At 47.2% G+C, this 17,278-nt stretch overlaps 1 protein-coding gene across 2 annotated transcripts in view; it reads right to left on the bottom strand.

The window, feature by feature from the left end:
- The window catches only part of WASHC1 (WASH complex subunit 1), a 37,186-nt gene that overhangs the window by 3,331 nt on the left and 16,577 nt on the right, over positions 1 to 17,278 (bottom strand). For both annotated transcript variants that reach the window (XM_068661647.1, XM_068661658.1), the window contains exons 3-5: positions 4,131 to 4,242; positions 3,443 to 3,589; positions 270 to 406 (exon numbers count right to left, since the gene is read on the bottom strand). In XM_068661647.1, coding sequence (XP_068517748.1) covers positions 270 to 406; positions 3,443 to 3,589; positions 4,131 to 4,242 — 396 coding nt within the window. The remainder of the gene's footprint in view (positions 1 to 269; positions 407 to 3,442; positions 3,590 to 4,130; positions 4,243 to 17,278) is intronic.

Below are 17,278 nucleotides of genomic sequence, written 5' to 3'. Positions count from 1 at the left end.
CCAGGAGCTGATGAGCTCCCCGTCCCTCCAGCACAGCCCCCCCCCACTGCTGCCACTCCCCAACTCTCCCCTCACACCTCCTGGCCTGAGAACGCCCTACAGCGCCCAGCAGGACACCAGCCTCTCCTGGTGGCTTGTCACTCGGGGGGCAGGAAGGAATGACAAAGAAGGAAAGTGATCAGCTTGGGAACAAAAAGAAGAGGAGATCCAGCAGTGGAAAGCTCGAGAAAGGCTTAAAGAAGGTGTGCAAGGAAAGCAAGGCAGCTCACAGGTTCTCTGTAGTGTTGAAGAGCAGCAGGGAGCTGAGGGAGCTGATGTTCCTGGGGAGGCTGCCCAGACCTTCTTCTGCATCGTCCTCCTGGTGGATTTTGGTGCTCACGCACAGAGGGAAGTACTTGAGCTTCTCCTGCAAGGGGACAGACACCGGTTGGCAAGACACTAAAGGCACAGCCACTGCAACAGCTCTGCCCAGCCACCCCATCCACGCTGCTGGATCCACTGCGGGGGCTGGGGACCCTGCTGCTTCCTCTCCTCCCCCTAAAACCACCACTGGGGTGCTGTAGCCAGAGGCAGGGATCGAGCACCTCCATCCAAAAGGCATTTGCTGTTGTGCCTCCATCCGGGATATAGCAGACATTTCCATGCAGGCAAAGCCCCCGCAACACGTCTGTTACCTCCCCTCTGCTGCCTTCAGCTGATGTTTTAGGAGGTGTGACCCCACTGGGGGGGTACGCAGGGGAAACAAAGGAAAAAGAGGTTAGGGAAAGAACCGCGTGCCTTCGCTAGGCTGATCAGGCAGAAGGGAGTGTGCAGGGTGGAACGTGCCAGATGGTTTTGCAAAGCCTGGGGGATTTGCAGGAGTTTTCAACTCTAATGAACTGAAATATCCTCTCTCCTGGTTCTGAAACTTCATGCATAATATATAGAGCTCCCTTTAGAAAAGGACTTACTACATCTGAGCTGCTCGACTTTTATAGAGCACAGGAATTGCCACCCCGGATCAGACCAGCGTTTCAGCTAGCATGACAGCGCCCACTGCCAGGTACGCTGGGGGATGATGTTCAGCGCCCACAGCGCGCTTTGCTGCACGCACTGCACCAGGGGGATGAAAGCACCGAGTCCCTGAACCCACAGAAAGCCTCTGAAACCACAAACCTTCATCCCAGTCCCCTCCCCGCACCTTCCCTCAGCCCCTTCACAATCCCTCTTCTTCTCAGTCAAACTAGGACAAGCAGCAGCCTCGCAGATCCGAGCTGATAGAGCTGCAGACGAGAGGACACCAGGGAGCTAACCAGGACAGCCTGTCAGATTAAACAGTTGGCCCCACTCTTGTGGTTTGCTTCTGCCACCAGCCGATGACCAAATGCGCCACTTCAAACGCTGCCTGCAGCCTCCTGCCGCCTCGCTACTCCCAGCGGCTCTGCTCTGCCCCGCTCTGAGCCCTTCTTCCCCGGTTGTAGTTGCATGGGGGAACGGGAGAGCACTCTTGGTTCGACTCTAAGAGCACATCTCAGCAACACAAGCAGTTCCTGCTCCTCGAAACTTCAGGTATTGGGCTCAGTAGCCAGAAATACCTGGGAATGGCTTACTCACAGCTCAGCAAATCCACTGGAAGTCTGTATGGTGCTTTGAGACTTTAAAATGCTCTAAGACAAGACAGGGAGGTTTTCATTTTTTATTTTCCCCCCAGATATTGCATTCCAACTTGTGAAAAGGACCCTGCAATAAACATCCTGCATTTTTACACCAGCAAGTAAGCAAAACCATATAACTTGTTACTTAGAGACTACGGAAGCAGAGATTCAGAAATAAAAGTAAGTTCTTTTGATTATTAATATTCATTGCCCAATGTTTAATTTTTTAAGCATGAGGGAGTACTGATGTTTTTGCTAGAACTGTTCACACGCTTAGCCCTCAAGTCAAATATACTTTTTTAAGTCTCTCTTTGTAGATTTCAATTAGCACTGGAAGACCGTGCATCACCGTAAGGGTGGAGCGAGAAGCCAGCCATTCCTTACTTCTACTCCTAAGGCTAAGCTAAGGCAGCTATAAAAGCACTGAGCATATTACTCTGAGATGTAAATCCTTTTAATTTGAATGCTGCCGAAGTCCCAGCCTTACTCAAAATACCTGGATCTGTTTTGTAATTTAGAATAGGCACCAGCCATCAATAACATCTTGCAGCTGAGAACTCCGCGAGCTCAGATATCATTTAAAAATGAGTTTTCTCAAAGCAACACTGAGGCTGCAAGCCAAAGGGTCGGCAGCCTGACATAGCCAACGCTGAGGCGAGCTGGCACCTGAAGGTTAGGAGGTGCCAAAAAGCCGGTTCAGCCTCCCCTCGCCCATCATGGACTCTGCAGACCTCACGAGGACATCCCAAGTTACTGGCACTGCTAAAGCCCAGCAAGGTTACTCCAGTAACCCCTAACTTTCACTGGGACCGCTTCCCAACCCCAGACGGACTGCATTTCCCATGCTCCACTGGAAAACCCCATTTTCTGGCCTCTTGAGGGACACCTGCAGCACTGGGACACAGCTCCCACCTCGAAGGCAGAGCCCAGCACCTCAGAAGCCCGAGGGGCTGAGCCAGCTCACCTCTGACCACGCTAGCTGCTATCACGGCCATGTGCAAGGCAAGGGCATGAGGCTTACCACGAGGACACCACCTCTGCTGGTAGCTGCCGTTGCCTGTTCTACCAGCCTAAAGCATCCTCTCAACAGCCGAGTTTTCATCTGCTTGGGGTGTGGAGAGGCAAGGAGAGCTTCCCAGAAGGAAAACATTTTTTTAAATAAAACTGCAGAACCACACATAATTCTAACCGAACTGCTTTCGCCCCAGAGCACAAACCCTAAGTGCTCAGCACAGGCTGCCACCACTTACTCTCAAGCTGACACGAGGAGAGCTTGCCTTCCTGGTGGGGCTTGTGCGTGTGTGTGTGTGTGAGTGAAGTTAGCAAAGGCCACCGTGACTGCTCCCAGCAAAGAGGCCCTCATTAGAAGTGAAAACAGGCGGTGAGCCTCTGCTGAAAGCCCTGAATAATTGAGGAGGCTATAAATGCAAACATTAGACTTCCCTCTGTCACATTTCATTACTGCGAGGCGTGTCAGGCTCCTTGCTCGGCTGTGGCTAAGAAGGGGCTCTCCCCCCTGTCCTCCTGGCTGCTGCTGGGGCCACGCTGAGCCCCGCTCTGTGTTGACCCAGATTTCTGGAGAGTTCCTCGGCAGCATTTCACACCAAACCCACCGCTCCTCAGACCTCCCCAGGTAGCCTCTCCCTGCCACTCGGCCCGCAGGCTAACCAGGAGCTCTCTCCCCAGCTGCAAACAGAGATTCTGCTCCTCTCCTACACCCTAAAGTCCTGCCCTGCTTCATCAAAGAGACCAACAGCCTCCCACTTGCTTTACGTTTTCCTCTCAAGGCCTTTTCTCCTGTTCCTTACCTGCAGAGATTTCTCATCCAGCATTCGGTGCTTGCTCTGAATCTTGTGTCTTGGCCATTTCTGTTTAGCTGGGTCTTCTGCACCAGCAAAAATTGAGCTGTACTCCTGCAGCCGCTCAGGGGCAGGGTACTTGGCACTGGAAAATACCTGGGGGGAGACAAGGAGGAAATTAAAAATCCCATCGATGAAGCAGTCCTGCACTACAGAAACACAGGGGGTGGATTAAAGCACTTCATCTGTGTCCAGTGGGAATGGACAGCCTTGGGGTGAACGGGCTCCTAGGGGCTATCTGTGCAGACCCCACCATGCATGAACCATCAATTCTGAAAGTGGAACTTAGCAGCAGGAGGCCACGGGTGGAAAGGCTTCCACTTGCAGGAAGGAAGGGGAATTGAACTGTAAAATTTAACTGCATTAAATGGAGGGCATGTGCCTTTTGATTTCTCAGGAAGTATTTGGGGTGACAACATATCCAGGCATCACGAGGCCAGGAACTGGGTGGTCTCTGGGCTTACAAATCACTAACTGGCCTCGTCAGGAAGAGGATTCTTAGCGCAGCTCCTGCTCAGAAGCAAGGCGTAGAGAGGTGGATGGGCAGCAGCAGAAGCTAAGCGTCTGTTCTTCTGCAGGGCTTGCTTTGGGGTAAAGAGAAACAGAAGGAAGAAGGGCGGCCACGCAGCCTCACTACCTTAATAGCCTTCTTGCTGCCCTTTATCTTCTCAATCTTTGCCTGTGCGAGGGTGACTCTCTCACTGATGGCCTGAAGTTGTGCCCGGCTGGCCTCCACCCGCTGGGAGATCCTGAGGAGCAAGCACAGTGCTTAAGGGTAAGAATCCAAAGGCAGGGATTTTGTGGCAACAGCCAGTGCCCAGGCCGAGGGGGAGGATGTGAATCGCAGTGTCTGGGTTGTTTCCTAGGACAAAATAGTACTGGGAGAGAAGTGCTTCTCTCGGTCCAATGTGAAACTAGAGTCAGGTCTGCAGCTCGCAGCACAACATTCCTCTGGCTGGTTGAGGCACAGCGCAGAAAATTGGGGAATTGCAGGACGGCAGCCTGCAGAAACACCTCATTGCAGAGCCTGCTAATAAAGCCACAGCCAGTTATCGCCTGCCAACATATTTTAAATAAAAATAGTTTCTTAAAAACGAAGAGGCATCACATGCCGCCGCGCAGAGCTGAGAACTCGCAAGGCTTATCCTGTCCTCTCCACCAGCAGTGTGGTGCGTGACTTCCTCCTTGCTGCTTTGCGACTCAGTGCCTGCATCAGTTAAGCAACATTAGGTCCTCATTTGGAGCAATGATGTCTGCTAACTCGTGTAATGTCTGCATGACTAGATCAGCATCACAATGTTTTGGGAGCGGGGAGAAAAGCGCTCTGTGACAGCAGGGGACAGCACTGCTGGTTAGGTACCTCTGCGTTCACCACGTGGACATATCCCTGTTCCCACAAAGCTTACAGCGGGCACCTTGTAGCCAGGAGTGTGACAAACCTCCAACACTGCCACTACCATGCTGGAGGAACTGCTACACCAATTCAGCCAGAGGAGAGGAACTGGGACCGGGCAGCAGCAACAGGTAACTATGGAGTCACCTGCTCAGCAGAGACTCTCCTTCCCTGTGCGTAACTCGTACGTGTGCCCCAGCTTCAAGCTCAAAAGCTGACAGTTGTTCTGAAACTTCATCCCCTGAACAAAACCAGCAGGGAATGTTTTTATGGCTGTACAACCTGGCAGGAGACACAGCACTCCGCTTTGGCGCTGCTTTGCAGCAGTGAGTTCCATCGGCTCAATCTCCAGTATTGTCCTTAAATTTCATCCGAAGTCCCCCTTTGCAATTATGTAGAGAACTCCATGCTTTTTTCACCCTGTCTGTGTAATTCCTTTTAGCAACAAAGTTGACATCAGCAGTGATCCATGATTCCCCTTTTCCAACTGTCCCAAACCTGTCTTTTCAAGTGCTTTCACTCGGTACAACGCCTTTTCCACTCCAGTACAGAAACAGACTCCGCTAAAGGCCCCTTGCTGGTTGCAGCAAGTGAAAAAAACCCTCTAAGTACGAGCAGCCTGTTCCTGTACTGTTCTAAAAGACCCCTACTTCCATCTCTAACCAGCTGAGTGTTTCTGTTCGTTTATAACCATGCACCCCTCTTTTTGGGGGCACGAAAATGCTTCCTCGTGCATATGCCAGGAGAGCACACAGCCAGTTCCTACTTTATTCTTTTTCAAGAGGGAGATGAGCGAACCCAAACCTCACGAGGCTCTGCCTCTCCGTATTATTCCCCACTTCTCCATTCTTTTATTTTAAATAGAGCCTAACAGCTTGTATTTTGTACCAACACCCAGAGCAAATCTGTTCATGGTTTCCTTCCCACACCCTCCCAGTCTCAGAGGAGGATGTCCACATCGTTTATAACCTGGATGCTTCTCAGAGCAGTTTCTGTTGCTCCTTTTAGCACGCATTTCCTAGCACCTGGCTGCAGCAAATTTCCCATGTCACAGGGGTTGTCCCATTGCCTCGTTTTGTTCAAGCGTGAAGTGCCTCTGAAGGCCCTAAGCCTTCCCTAACTGGCCTTCCCAGCAAATTTTCCTACCTCACAGTTCAGCTCTTTTGTAGCTGTTTCATAATTGTATTGACCGCCTCTATTCCCCACGCTGCTCCTGGGGCCACCTGCCTATTTTTACTTCCTTCAAAACTGAAAAAAATAACAGGTCATTTATTTCTGCTTTGCCTTTCTCCCTTAAATCAATGATGTCATTTTGCCTCTCACCTGCGAGCAGACATCTGTCCTAGAAGAAAGCAACACAGCCTTCCTGAAGCTCTAAATAAAAGCAAGGTTTCTACTGCCTTAGCCAGCACTCTGCTGATTCTCAGGACAGCAACCTGGGAAGTGAGAACTGAAGGAGGATTTTGCTAGCTTGGGCTCAATCCTCAGAGCCCATAATGACATTTTCTAGGAAAGTCACTCCCAGAACTTTCTGTGCATTTTAATGCAGAGAAATGAGGAAATAGCTTGTTTAGTTTGTGTTTTATTGAGGCTTACTGTTGTCCTCTTCCAGGATTCAACCAAGCTGAAGAGTCCCAGGTACCCTTAGCTTTCATGCTTAACCACGTCCACGTTTCCCATTCATCCTGTTGGATCCCTGCTGTGGCAGAGGAACGGTGCCACCCCCCCCTTTACATCCACAGCAGACACATCACCTGCTCCAAAGCACTTCTGGGTACCGGCGTCCCTCCCGCAGTGCAGGAGGGCACCAGGAAGACAAGCACCTCTCAGCCCACAGTGCTGCACACCTCCTCATGGCAGGTCTGCTGGGACCTCTCCTAAAAAGAAGGCATCTCTAAAACCAGGGCATGACTGGCAAACACTGCCCTAGCTGCAACACAAATGATGCATCCAGAAGGGAACGGAAGAAGCTTCTCTATCTACAGCTTCACCTTTCCCTCCTAACCCCAAATAATCCAGGAATTACCCTCACCCACTGAAAGGCAGCAGAAGACAGACTGATTGCTCCCAGCACGAGCTGGGGAAGTTGTCCAGTGCCAGCTCAGGCGTTTCAAACCATTACGGCTACTCCTTGTGCTTTGTCCTGGGATCTCCATGCTAAGATTTGCCAGTCTGAACCCGCTGACATCAGGAGATCTGCCAGAAACCTTCACCTGAGGCGGTGCAGATGCAGGCGTACAACACAGAAGCAACACCCACCGCTCTGCAGAAGGGATTTATTCGTTGCCGAGCACAGAAACTCAAAAATCAAATCAAAACAACGACTCAACCCCCTCAATCCAACAAATCCATCAAATGTACAGACTCCTAAAAACGCATAGCTTATGTATGTACAGTTCCAGTTGCATACATTGGGTATAAGGGACGATATATCATACAGGCACTGAAAAAAGATCTGGAAAAATCCTGCTCAAGCATCCTCCAGCAACTTCAGTATTTCTCCTGCTGTGGAAACTGAGCTTACTTGCAGGTGCTGAATTGGTCTTTATAAAGAAAGGAAACCTGAAGGGTTGGAGGAGCCTAAACCCAAGGGCTTCCAGAGCAAAGTGCTTGAGGCAGGGCTGCAGCTGGACTTCAGCCTCTCTTTAGGAAGGAGCGAGTGGCTGAGTGGTGTTTATTTGAAAGGTAGTGGCAAGATGGGCAGGAGTGTTAACAAAATGCTCCATTTGCTGCCCCTCGGAATCCTGCACTCAGGAAGAGAATCCCACCAGCACCTGGACCTGCCCTGGGCCCACCCTATTAGTCACTGCTGTGTGATTTTGCTCTCGGTGCTCTTTTCTGCTTCACAAGCTCCTGTGGTTAGATTCAACGCGACTGGAGCAGCAAAGAAGCAGGAGGCGTACAGCAGCAGCCCCCTGCCTTGGGCAGCACGCGTGCTCTGGGACGAGCGAAAGGGGAGCCTGCAGAAGCACGGAGAATGCATCACCTGCCTTCAGGACCCGGGCGTGGAGCCAAAGCAGCCTTCCCAGCCCAGTGCTGTTCTTTGGGGAAGTAATGCATGCGGCAGATTAAATCTATCTAGTAGATTATCTCATAATCCATACAGACTTTTATTTTTGTCTATGCAGATATTAAAGCCAATCTTTCATCTGCTTAGATTCATGCTTTCACATTCTCTGTCCCTCTCAAGTCTTTTTACACTTGAGCTCCCCTTCTTGCCCTTGATGTCGATCTTGTTGCTTCTTTCTCCTCAAGTCCTCCCCCTGCTGCCTTGTGTTCGACTCCACTTTAGAGGTGACTCCCTGAAAGCCCCCCCAGTGGTTCTCAGGAAGACTTATCCCACCTCACCACTGCCCTTCCTGGCCCCATATCTTCTGTCTCATCTGCAGCCGCAGAGCTGATCATTTCCGATTATCTCCTTATAACTTCTCTGATAATCCTCACATCCAGCAGCTACTGAAAGACCTCCCCAGCTGCATCTGTGTAAGCTCGGAGGGGAGAAACAATTTTTCTCTTACTCTCTCAGGAAAAGGACATGAAGCATTAGGAATTTGGCATGCAGGACACTAGACTCTGCCTGTCAATTGCCAGCACTGGTAATAATCCCATCTTCCTATTAGTGTCTCCAAGCACTTCACAAAGCCAAAAAAAAAATGTGATTTTTATCACCTATACTTTCTCAGGATCAGACAGCATCAGAAAAATGTTTAAAATCCGAGCAGGTTTGAAGGTAGGCTGACAGGTTATCAGAAAGGTGACTGAGCAAAGCAGCTTGAGGAAAAGACAGAATTCAGCTGGAGGGAAGCATCACAGCAGAAGCGGGGCCTGTGCTGTCCACGTTGAGCGCACGTATCACCCCGCAGTGACAGGGCTGACAAAACTTGGGAATTGGAAGAGAGAAGAGGTGAGTTCCACATCAAGGTGAACGAGAAAGACAAGGCAGCGGAGTCTGGGAGCAAACCTCTCTGGAATACCAAAGAACTTCAATTTCATGTCTGAAGTACAAAAGTAAGTGATCAACCAAGGAGAAAGAACATTACGGAGCAGAATGAGAAACTAAGTTGCACAGGAGGATAAGCAGCCCAAGTATTAAATGACTTTTCCCTTAAATGAGGACTGTACACATCACAGCCAGCCAGACTTCTGGTCTCCTCCCAGCCCCGAGCGATAGCAGGGAAATGCTTGGTGTTATTCTAAACTTCTAGGTACATAGGGTAAATTTTTCTATAAACCCCTGGCTTTTTGCCTAAAAGTCAAGACATTTTTTTTCCTAACAAAGAGTGATTTCATTAAATCCCTCCCTTACTGCAGGAGGTGTTAATTAGAAGGGATGGTGTTTATGGTTCTTGCATTTTGTTACATCCCCAGACTCTACAAGCAGCCTGGTGATGAGGCAGGGCAATGATGAAGGATATCAGTGCTGGCTGCTGCTCCTCCTTCCACACCACTGCAAAACCAGCACAATAGCACCAGAGATGTTTGAGGTAGCATCAGACCCATAGGACAAGGTCCAGCAGGTTTTCAGAAGTGAGAGGAGAAGCGGGGAGGCGAGGAGAGACTACTGCTGCGATGGAAGCAGTCTCAGGCTACAGGGCCCACTTCTTTCGTGGGACGCAGAGACATGTCATTGTTCTACTCCATTTGTATGCTGCAGAGAATAATAAAATCTCAAACTTTTTCAACTTCTAATCTGCGTAAGAATCTTGCTGAAACAAGGCCGTGGGCTTTTATGGCTCCTCAGGCTGCTGAAGTGGTGGGGAAACATCAATGTTATCACCCCCAGGGCCCATAACTCAGGGCTTCGATGCTCTGCCACTAGACCGAAACAGGCCCAGAGACTAGGCTAGAATTTCTGAGTGCACCAGCGTGTGCTTCCCAAACTGCCTCACCGCAGTGACCAGCGGTCACAAATGGGCTGTGAGAAGTCCGAGTTCCCCTCCCACCGCCCCCACACAATGACTCTACCCAGCTGCTAGCGACATCGCAGAATCGAGATGGAGAGCGCCAGAGGAAAGCTGCTGAGCCATTTACGGTTTACAGCAAGCTAGGGGAGCATTCAAAACCAGTTCACCTCCGAAGTCTGAAAGGCAAAAAGGAAAAAGGCGTGCTTTTTACAAAAAGCCAAATACATTCAACCACTCAAAGAAAGATCAACTTGTTTGCTTTCTGCTCTTCTCTCTCCTTCATCTTTAAGCATTTTTTATAGTCTTATTTCATGTCTGAGTAAGTGCAATCAGAAGCTGTCATCACACACCATCTCTGACAGAAAGAAATCCCAAGTGAGACAGCGCAATCAATGTTCCTTCCTCCATTATGGGCTTGGGTATTATACTAATTAATGTTTATCACACTTTGATTGCTCCTTAAGCATGATTTGCAGGTGTTTCAGCACCGCGCATTGCCCCACTCCTGCAATGCCTAACAGCTTTTCAGATTAGAGGCTGATCAAGGTTGTCAGGTTATCCTCAACGTGATCTGCTATGCACCGCTCCTCAGAGGTCATGTTCTCCCACAAAAATAATTTCATTTTGAGTTTTAATCCCTTGCTTCACAAGGTGCTCCCACTACCGTGAATTAGGTTTGTATAAAAATGGAAACGATTTGAATTTTGACCTATCACCACTCTACCCTCTTCCTCTGCAGCATTGTTCTCCCTCCTAGAAAAGCTTTTTTTTTTAAAAAAAAATAAAAAGGTTACAAACAAGTTCTTCTTTAACCTTCCAGCCTTTATACTTGCCTCTCAGCACAGACTGATGTGAAAGTAAACAGCCTGTCCTTTCTTTCAAAGAATTGTATGCTAACCTGCAAGACTGTGTTTGCAAATAAATCACAAAATTAGTTCTTTTAGTTTAACCACACAGGCTACTTTTCGGTCAAACTTCTTCTCCAACATTTGGGAAGGATGGTCTAAAAGAAGGAACGGGGAGAAGAAAGATACTTCTGCCAGTACTGATGGAGTTTTAGAGGTGACTTGTTGAGTTCTCCCACGGGCACTGTGGAAGCAAATACTGAACAAGGTTATGGGGCTGTTTCCCAGAACAGCAGCCATGGCGAGTTCTGAGATGCCAGGCAGGAGATGCCTTATGCTGCAGTAACTGTTTTATTACCTGTACAGCCTGCACTCCTCCTTGCACATTCCTCATGAGTGGTCACTCACCATAGCTCAATCTTTTGTAGTAACAGCCTCCAGTGTTTTGTTTCTTTGTGTGAATTGCTATCGACAGGAAAGTTGCTTCCTGTTTGGACAGAATTTTATGAGACTGTCAAAAGTAAAAGACCAAATTTTGTTTCCACACAGCTTGAAGTTATGCATCATCTTGGGCAAATAGCTTGAGAAGGTGTTCTGGCACCTTGTAATCTTGAATTAATCAGCTGTGTACACAAACATTACGTTTCTCTTGCTCCTTTCTCTCACTACAGCACCTTTCTTAGAGCAGACAGAGATCTTCCTTTCTGCCCCCAGAGCAGAAAACGTGTATTGAACGGTTATGAACCGACCCCAACCCCCAGGCCCCGATCCCTTGTGCTGCTTGGGGTAGCAAGAAGTAGCAGCTCCCTATCGGTGTTAAACCACCACAGCAGAACCTACCAGATAAGCTGAGCATCCACCTGGTCATTGTGACGGAGGCTTTTTACACCAAGACAGCACACGCACTGCTCCTAGCCTGGTTACCTCCATTACCAACAGAAGCCCTCATCCCCAAGAACAAGGATGCTGATGGAAACACAGCCACCTCCAGAGGAGAAACGATTCCTGGTGATAGCAATTCAAACCCTCCCCGTTCTCTGAGACAAGCACTGCTTCCCTTTGCATTTAATCTAACATCATTAGAACTCCACAGCTTTTCAGCCAAAGATCTCAAAGCAATTTCTATCCGTTAATTAAGTCTCGGTGGCTTGTGACTCCGAGAGTGGAATCGTTTGTTCCCAGTGACAAAGGAAATGTGGGGAAATTCACAGTACAGTCCCTGCAGACCAGATTTCAGTTTGTCGTTCGTTAATTTGAACAATATTTGCTTTAGCTCACAGGAATTAACACACATGTATTTCAGTTGCTGCTGAATTTTCCATTTTGCTATAGCCAGTAAGCACTGATGCAAGAGACTGGCCATTTTCTTCATCAACATTTCTTTTCTGGATCAAAACCAAACCCTGTTCCCACATTAAAGACAATGCAGAAACCTTTACCTTCAAGCTTGCTTCTTAAGCTTCTCCCCACTTAGCAGGAGCTGACAGCAATCACACAAATTTCTGCCTCCATGCCACAAGCCGAACACTTGGGTCTTCCTTTCAAGAACAGATACTTAAAGCTTTCGAGCTCGTACTTGCCCAAGAGCATGATCAAGTGACTAATTAATAATCCTCCTCACCATCCTGTGAGGACCAGTACTGATTCCCAAGATCCTTCCCAAATTTTCCTACCAAGAAAGCAAGCATTTCTTATGCTGTTGGGCTTTCTCAGCAACACTTACTAGCCCTTTGCTAGTTAAGAAACCTCATTGCTAATTGCATCTTTTCCCTTTCTCACCCATGCTTCCAATTTGAAGTTCCTCTCACAACAGACCCCTCTCGTTCAAAAAAGGGCCTCCTTCTCCTAAAGGAAAGATTTCTTTCCTCATTTTCTGTCAATGGAGCTTTTCATTTCACGGTATTTGCACTTGAGAAATAGGAGCTGTTTAGTGTTACTTCTTCATTTTCCTACAATCAATCGCATTCACACTCGAAGCTCAAAAGGTACCTTCTCTGATATGCCCATTAACAAGCTAATTTGAGTGCAAGTGCTTCTTCACCAAATGAGAGTAACTCTTCCTGACGTTATCCATCTGACACCCTTCCTGAGTGATTACAGCACTTTTACTTCTTAAAAAAATTCGAGTTACTTTTCCAAAAAAAAAAATTTGGGCCCCAGGCAGAATTTTTTTTTCTTCTCCAAACAGAATCAAAGAGCAGATACCTCTCTGCTCAGACTGACAGCTGCTCTGGCATTTCAAGGCAACAGCCTGTGACACAGCAGTGATCAGACAGCACCTTGAGAACAGTTCCAGATACGTGACTTCATTTGCCTCAGTGTCCTTTTAAACTCATTTCCCTAAGTGCTGACTTGCAAATAGTCAGCATGCAGGGAGATACTGGCTTCACAGCAACACCTGAACAAATTTGTACTGTATCCTTTTCAAACCTCCCTCCCCACCACAAAACTGCCAGGACCAGAAATTCAGACATTCTGATAGCCTATGTGTATTTGTGAAATCCTAACACAGTAAATATTCGCACAGCCCAGTGCCTTTAGCAGCAGTTAATCCTCTCATCCCAGATAACAAAGTAAGCATGAAGCATAATGAAGGGCATGATTTTGGCTGTGGCTTGTTATTTATTTCTTTTCCTGAATTGTCCATATGCTAGAAAGAACAAAGAAAACCCTGCCTGGTGCCCAGCAGCCCAGCAGGAGTTGGGAGCTTTTCACCTTCCCTCTCTCAAAGTCACAAAGAAAAGTCTGGATTTGGTCTAGGACCAATTCAGAACCAACAACATCCAAGATGCCACTTCCAAAAGTGCTGCTGTTGAAGCAAAACCAAAGAAACTGGGCTGAAGTGATAGCAAGAACTGAGGTGGGGAGAACAAGCATGTTCTAGCTGGGTTTGGTGCTGAGTGACTGCCATATTATACACACGTCACTGATAATCAGAGAGGCAATTATTGCTGCACTAGCACAGAGCACAAGTGTAACAGCTTTACCTTCTCTTCTACAAGGAATGTCCTGTCACGCCTCTTAGGCCCATCAAGCACATCATCTTATGCAGCTTTGATGGTACACCTAAAATTCCTACAAGTAAAATAAAAGCAGGTATTTCCATTTTAAAGTGTGTATTAATTCAGAGTAAGTATCGTATTCTTGGATAAATTAAGCTCACTGAGCTCAGAAGACGCTATATTACCCACACGGGGTTTCTCTTTAACACACTTGATGTCTAAATTCCTCATCCCCTCCTCTCCCTGATGGCACAGCATGGTAGATCCCCTCAATAAAGTGATTACCTGGAGGATTTAGGTGGAGGAAAAATAGGAAACCCTTCATTAGCATCTCCTGTCTGCAAAAGTGCTGGTCTGTCTTAACTGTCAGTTGCATTTACACCCAAACTCCAACCTACCCACTCTGATAAAGCCCAGTGACAGCACCACAGCTAGTCAAAAAGAAGGACCATGGAGAGCGAATTTAATCCGCCAGCCAAGTGTGAAGAACAGACCTTTGGCACTCCTGCTTCCTCCCCCAACTCCCTCCCCAGTGCACACGCAGAGGAGGGGTTCTGTAATACGCATTTCAATGCACTCAGTGTTATTTTCCAGACAGTTTCCTCCACGCTGGATCCCTGACGGAAGTCATGCCTGTAAAACAAAGTGACTTGCTTGCATCTCTTCCTCCAGGGCTGGCTGAGTAGACAAAACTCACCCATAGGAGGAGAAAATGACTCCAACACAGAGCGAGAGTCCAGCATCTGAAGGTGGTTCGGAAGGTAGAGCTATCGCTTTGTGTAAGAAAAGCAAAACATGACAGTTGTGGAAGAGCAGGAGGGGGCAAATTCAGCAATATTGCCGCACCCGCCCGCTAAGAAACAAGGGAACATTTGGTTTGCTGTAAGGCACGCACTGGTTTGTTGTTAAGATCTGCTTCTCCTTGGTTGTTTCCAAAGGAGAGTAATAGTTACAGCCTCTTGGGGTGTGAAGGGGGGAAGGAATGCCTCTCTGCTTGGGGAGGTTCATCAGATCTTTCCCAAATCTCTGTTAATTAACAGCAACTTCTTGCCCTGGTAGTTCATAGACCTACTGCTGGAAAAATCACAGCCACAAGCTTTGCTGGTGCCACTCCTGGAAAAAATTCTCAGTGCACAAGAACTGTGGGAAGGTACCAGGAAGCACACGTAGCACTCCTACACTACTCAGCCATGAGCTCTCTCTGTCTCTCACAGGCATGGCTGGGATGTCAGCCCCAATTCTGCTCTCTGGGCAGCCCTCAAGGCCCAGATACAGTCCAGACCCAAAAGATTTATCAGTCCCTCTCACATCCCATTGGCCTACTGAGGTTTCAGCACCATGGATCTTAACAAAAACACAGTCAGAGACACGCTGTAGCACAACTCGTCCACTCCTTCCCCTCTAAAACTCATTCTCCTGCCACACCATCCCCTCATTCCCACTGACCTGCAATTTCCCTCCAACCCAGCTCTACTTTTATGGCACCTCCTCACACTTAGGAACAAGACATACAAGTAACTCATATATTTGCATGTCTCAACTGGATGGAAACCCTGAAGCAACTCTGAGGAGATGAGCCCAGAAAAGGCATCAACAAGGCCACACAGCTCTGGCTTCAGAATTAACAGAAGGCAAACATGAAAATCTGGTCCCAATGTAAAGGCTTGCATTACTTACTGGAACAAGTCTTGAGCCGATAAACTTCTTGACTTCTTTCTCAAAAGGCTCTCAGTGCTCCTGCTACACAGAAAAGCCTTCTGCTTTAGGGTTCTGTGGGGGATTTTTTCCCTCACATACTTCAGAGCATCATGGATACAACATCCCCATTATTATTTCTAGGTACGTTACTCTCATGCTCAAGGAGATTCAAATTTCCAGGCATTTAAAACCTCGTTGCATTAATGAATCTGACAGTATTTCTGAAATCCATAAATCTCCTGCAAGCACCACTGTGAATTCCTAGTGCTTAGACTCCAGGCTACTCTCATACCACCTGCTTAATCCAGAAACAGTTCAGTAAGCAAAAAGTTACATCCTGTCAGTAGCAGAGAGCTTCTCTTCGGCTTCCATTTCTTAAAGCAGCTAGGACAAGGGGAATTATACCTCTGCACTTTTTGTTACAGGATAGTCCATAAAAGTTTAATCCTATTTACAGCAGTTGAGGTATATGAAGTGATCCATCCCTCAACTTAGCCACAGCTCTGTCCTTACACTGGCTGAGCTTTAAATAATATTGGGTGCGAGAAAGCATTGCTCATCAAGATAATTACTTCTCACCTTCACAAATGGGTTTAATGTTTGCTTCCTTTGCTCTTCCTGCCACAGACTTCATTTCCATAGATGGTTTTGAAATCGGCTTTATCTGTTTTGTAAGATGCCCTTTGAATAATAAACAATGGTAGCTACCACATGTGGTATCTCCCGTGTTAAAATCGCATCTCCTAAGAAAATTTAGAAAGATTGTGCTGAGTCATAAGCAATCTACAGATGGTGGTAAATCCATTTTAGCCTACAGATACCTAAAAATTTGTTAAAATAAAAAAGCAAATGAAATTAAGTCAGAAAGCCAGTATGATCTGCATGGGATTAGAGTGAATATTTTTCCAATTAATCATTTTCTTCAAGATGTAGTTTTGCTGCATGAACAGAACCCTCAGAGCAAGAAGTTCCCATGCTATCAAGTACTTTTTTTATTTTAATTTTAGCGCATGTGAAGATTATCACAAACTTCTGCGACACCTCTTTTCAGGAAATCTGTCTCCTACAGTTGTAGGCAGCAACATCCCTTTTACAAATGATTAGCATCGTCCTAATTAACCCTAGAGAAGCTCAGGTGGTATCTCTCCATGCTCATGCCTGAACAAAGAAAATAAACCAAACAACACCAAATCAGAGCTCTGCTTTAGACTACTAAAACAGGAACCTTGCCTGCCCCCCATTTTCCTTCTGTGTTGCTCCTTCACCCTTTCAGGAGAAGAAATCCTAGTTCTGAGTGGGAAAGATCTGACCTGCTCACAGTCAGAAAAAACGTGAGTTGTCAAGAGAGGAAGGAACAGATTCCGGCCTCAGGATGGGCAAGCCACAATCATACATATCCTGCCTGGTATTTTTACAGCTACCGAGTTACACTTCTGTAGTTAGCTGTACCTCACACTTCTTTCTGCTTTTGAATCTCCTACATGCTTTCTCAGGGAGCCTGTCTTGTCCTGTCTTTAAGGATCAGAAAGTGAATTAGCTCATCTGAACTTGAAAACTGCTGCTCATAATTGAGTTTTCTGCAACGAGGCACACAGTACAAACAAGAGACCATCCTGTCAGGGTTAAAAAAAAAAAAAAAAAAAAGGCAAAATAACAAACCATATGTACCAAAGTTACTTAAGCTTCTCTTTACTGTTTGCCTTTTGTACTGCACATGCCATCTGTTTTGATCAAATTATTTTACGTTTCCATTAGACATTCTACTACCATGAAGGGCCGTGTAAGCACAGACAGAATCCTCTCAGGAGCTCCACTGAGGCTGAAATTACTGCCTGCCTCCTTATTCTAAGCAGTCTTGACGCAAACTCCAGAAACGGGCGAACATTTCTCCTCCAACTTTTGCATTTTGCTTTAGTTTACTTTAAAACAAAGAAATAAACAAA

The sequence above is a fragment of the Anas acuta genome, chromosome 1, assembly GCF_963932015.1.
Source record: "Anas acuta chromosome 1, bAnaAcu1.1, whole genome shotgun sequence".
In the NCBI taxonomy this organism is placed as follows: domain Eukaryota; kingdom Metazoa; phylum Chordata; class Aves; order Anseriformes; family Anatidae; genus Anas; species Anas acuta.
Note: the sequence above shows the minus strand (reverse complement) of the source record. Positions and strands in the feature narration are given on the sequence as shown.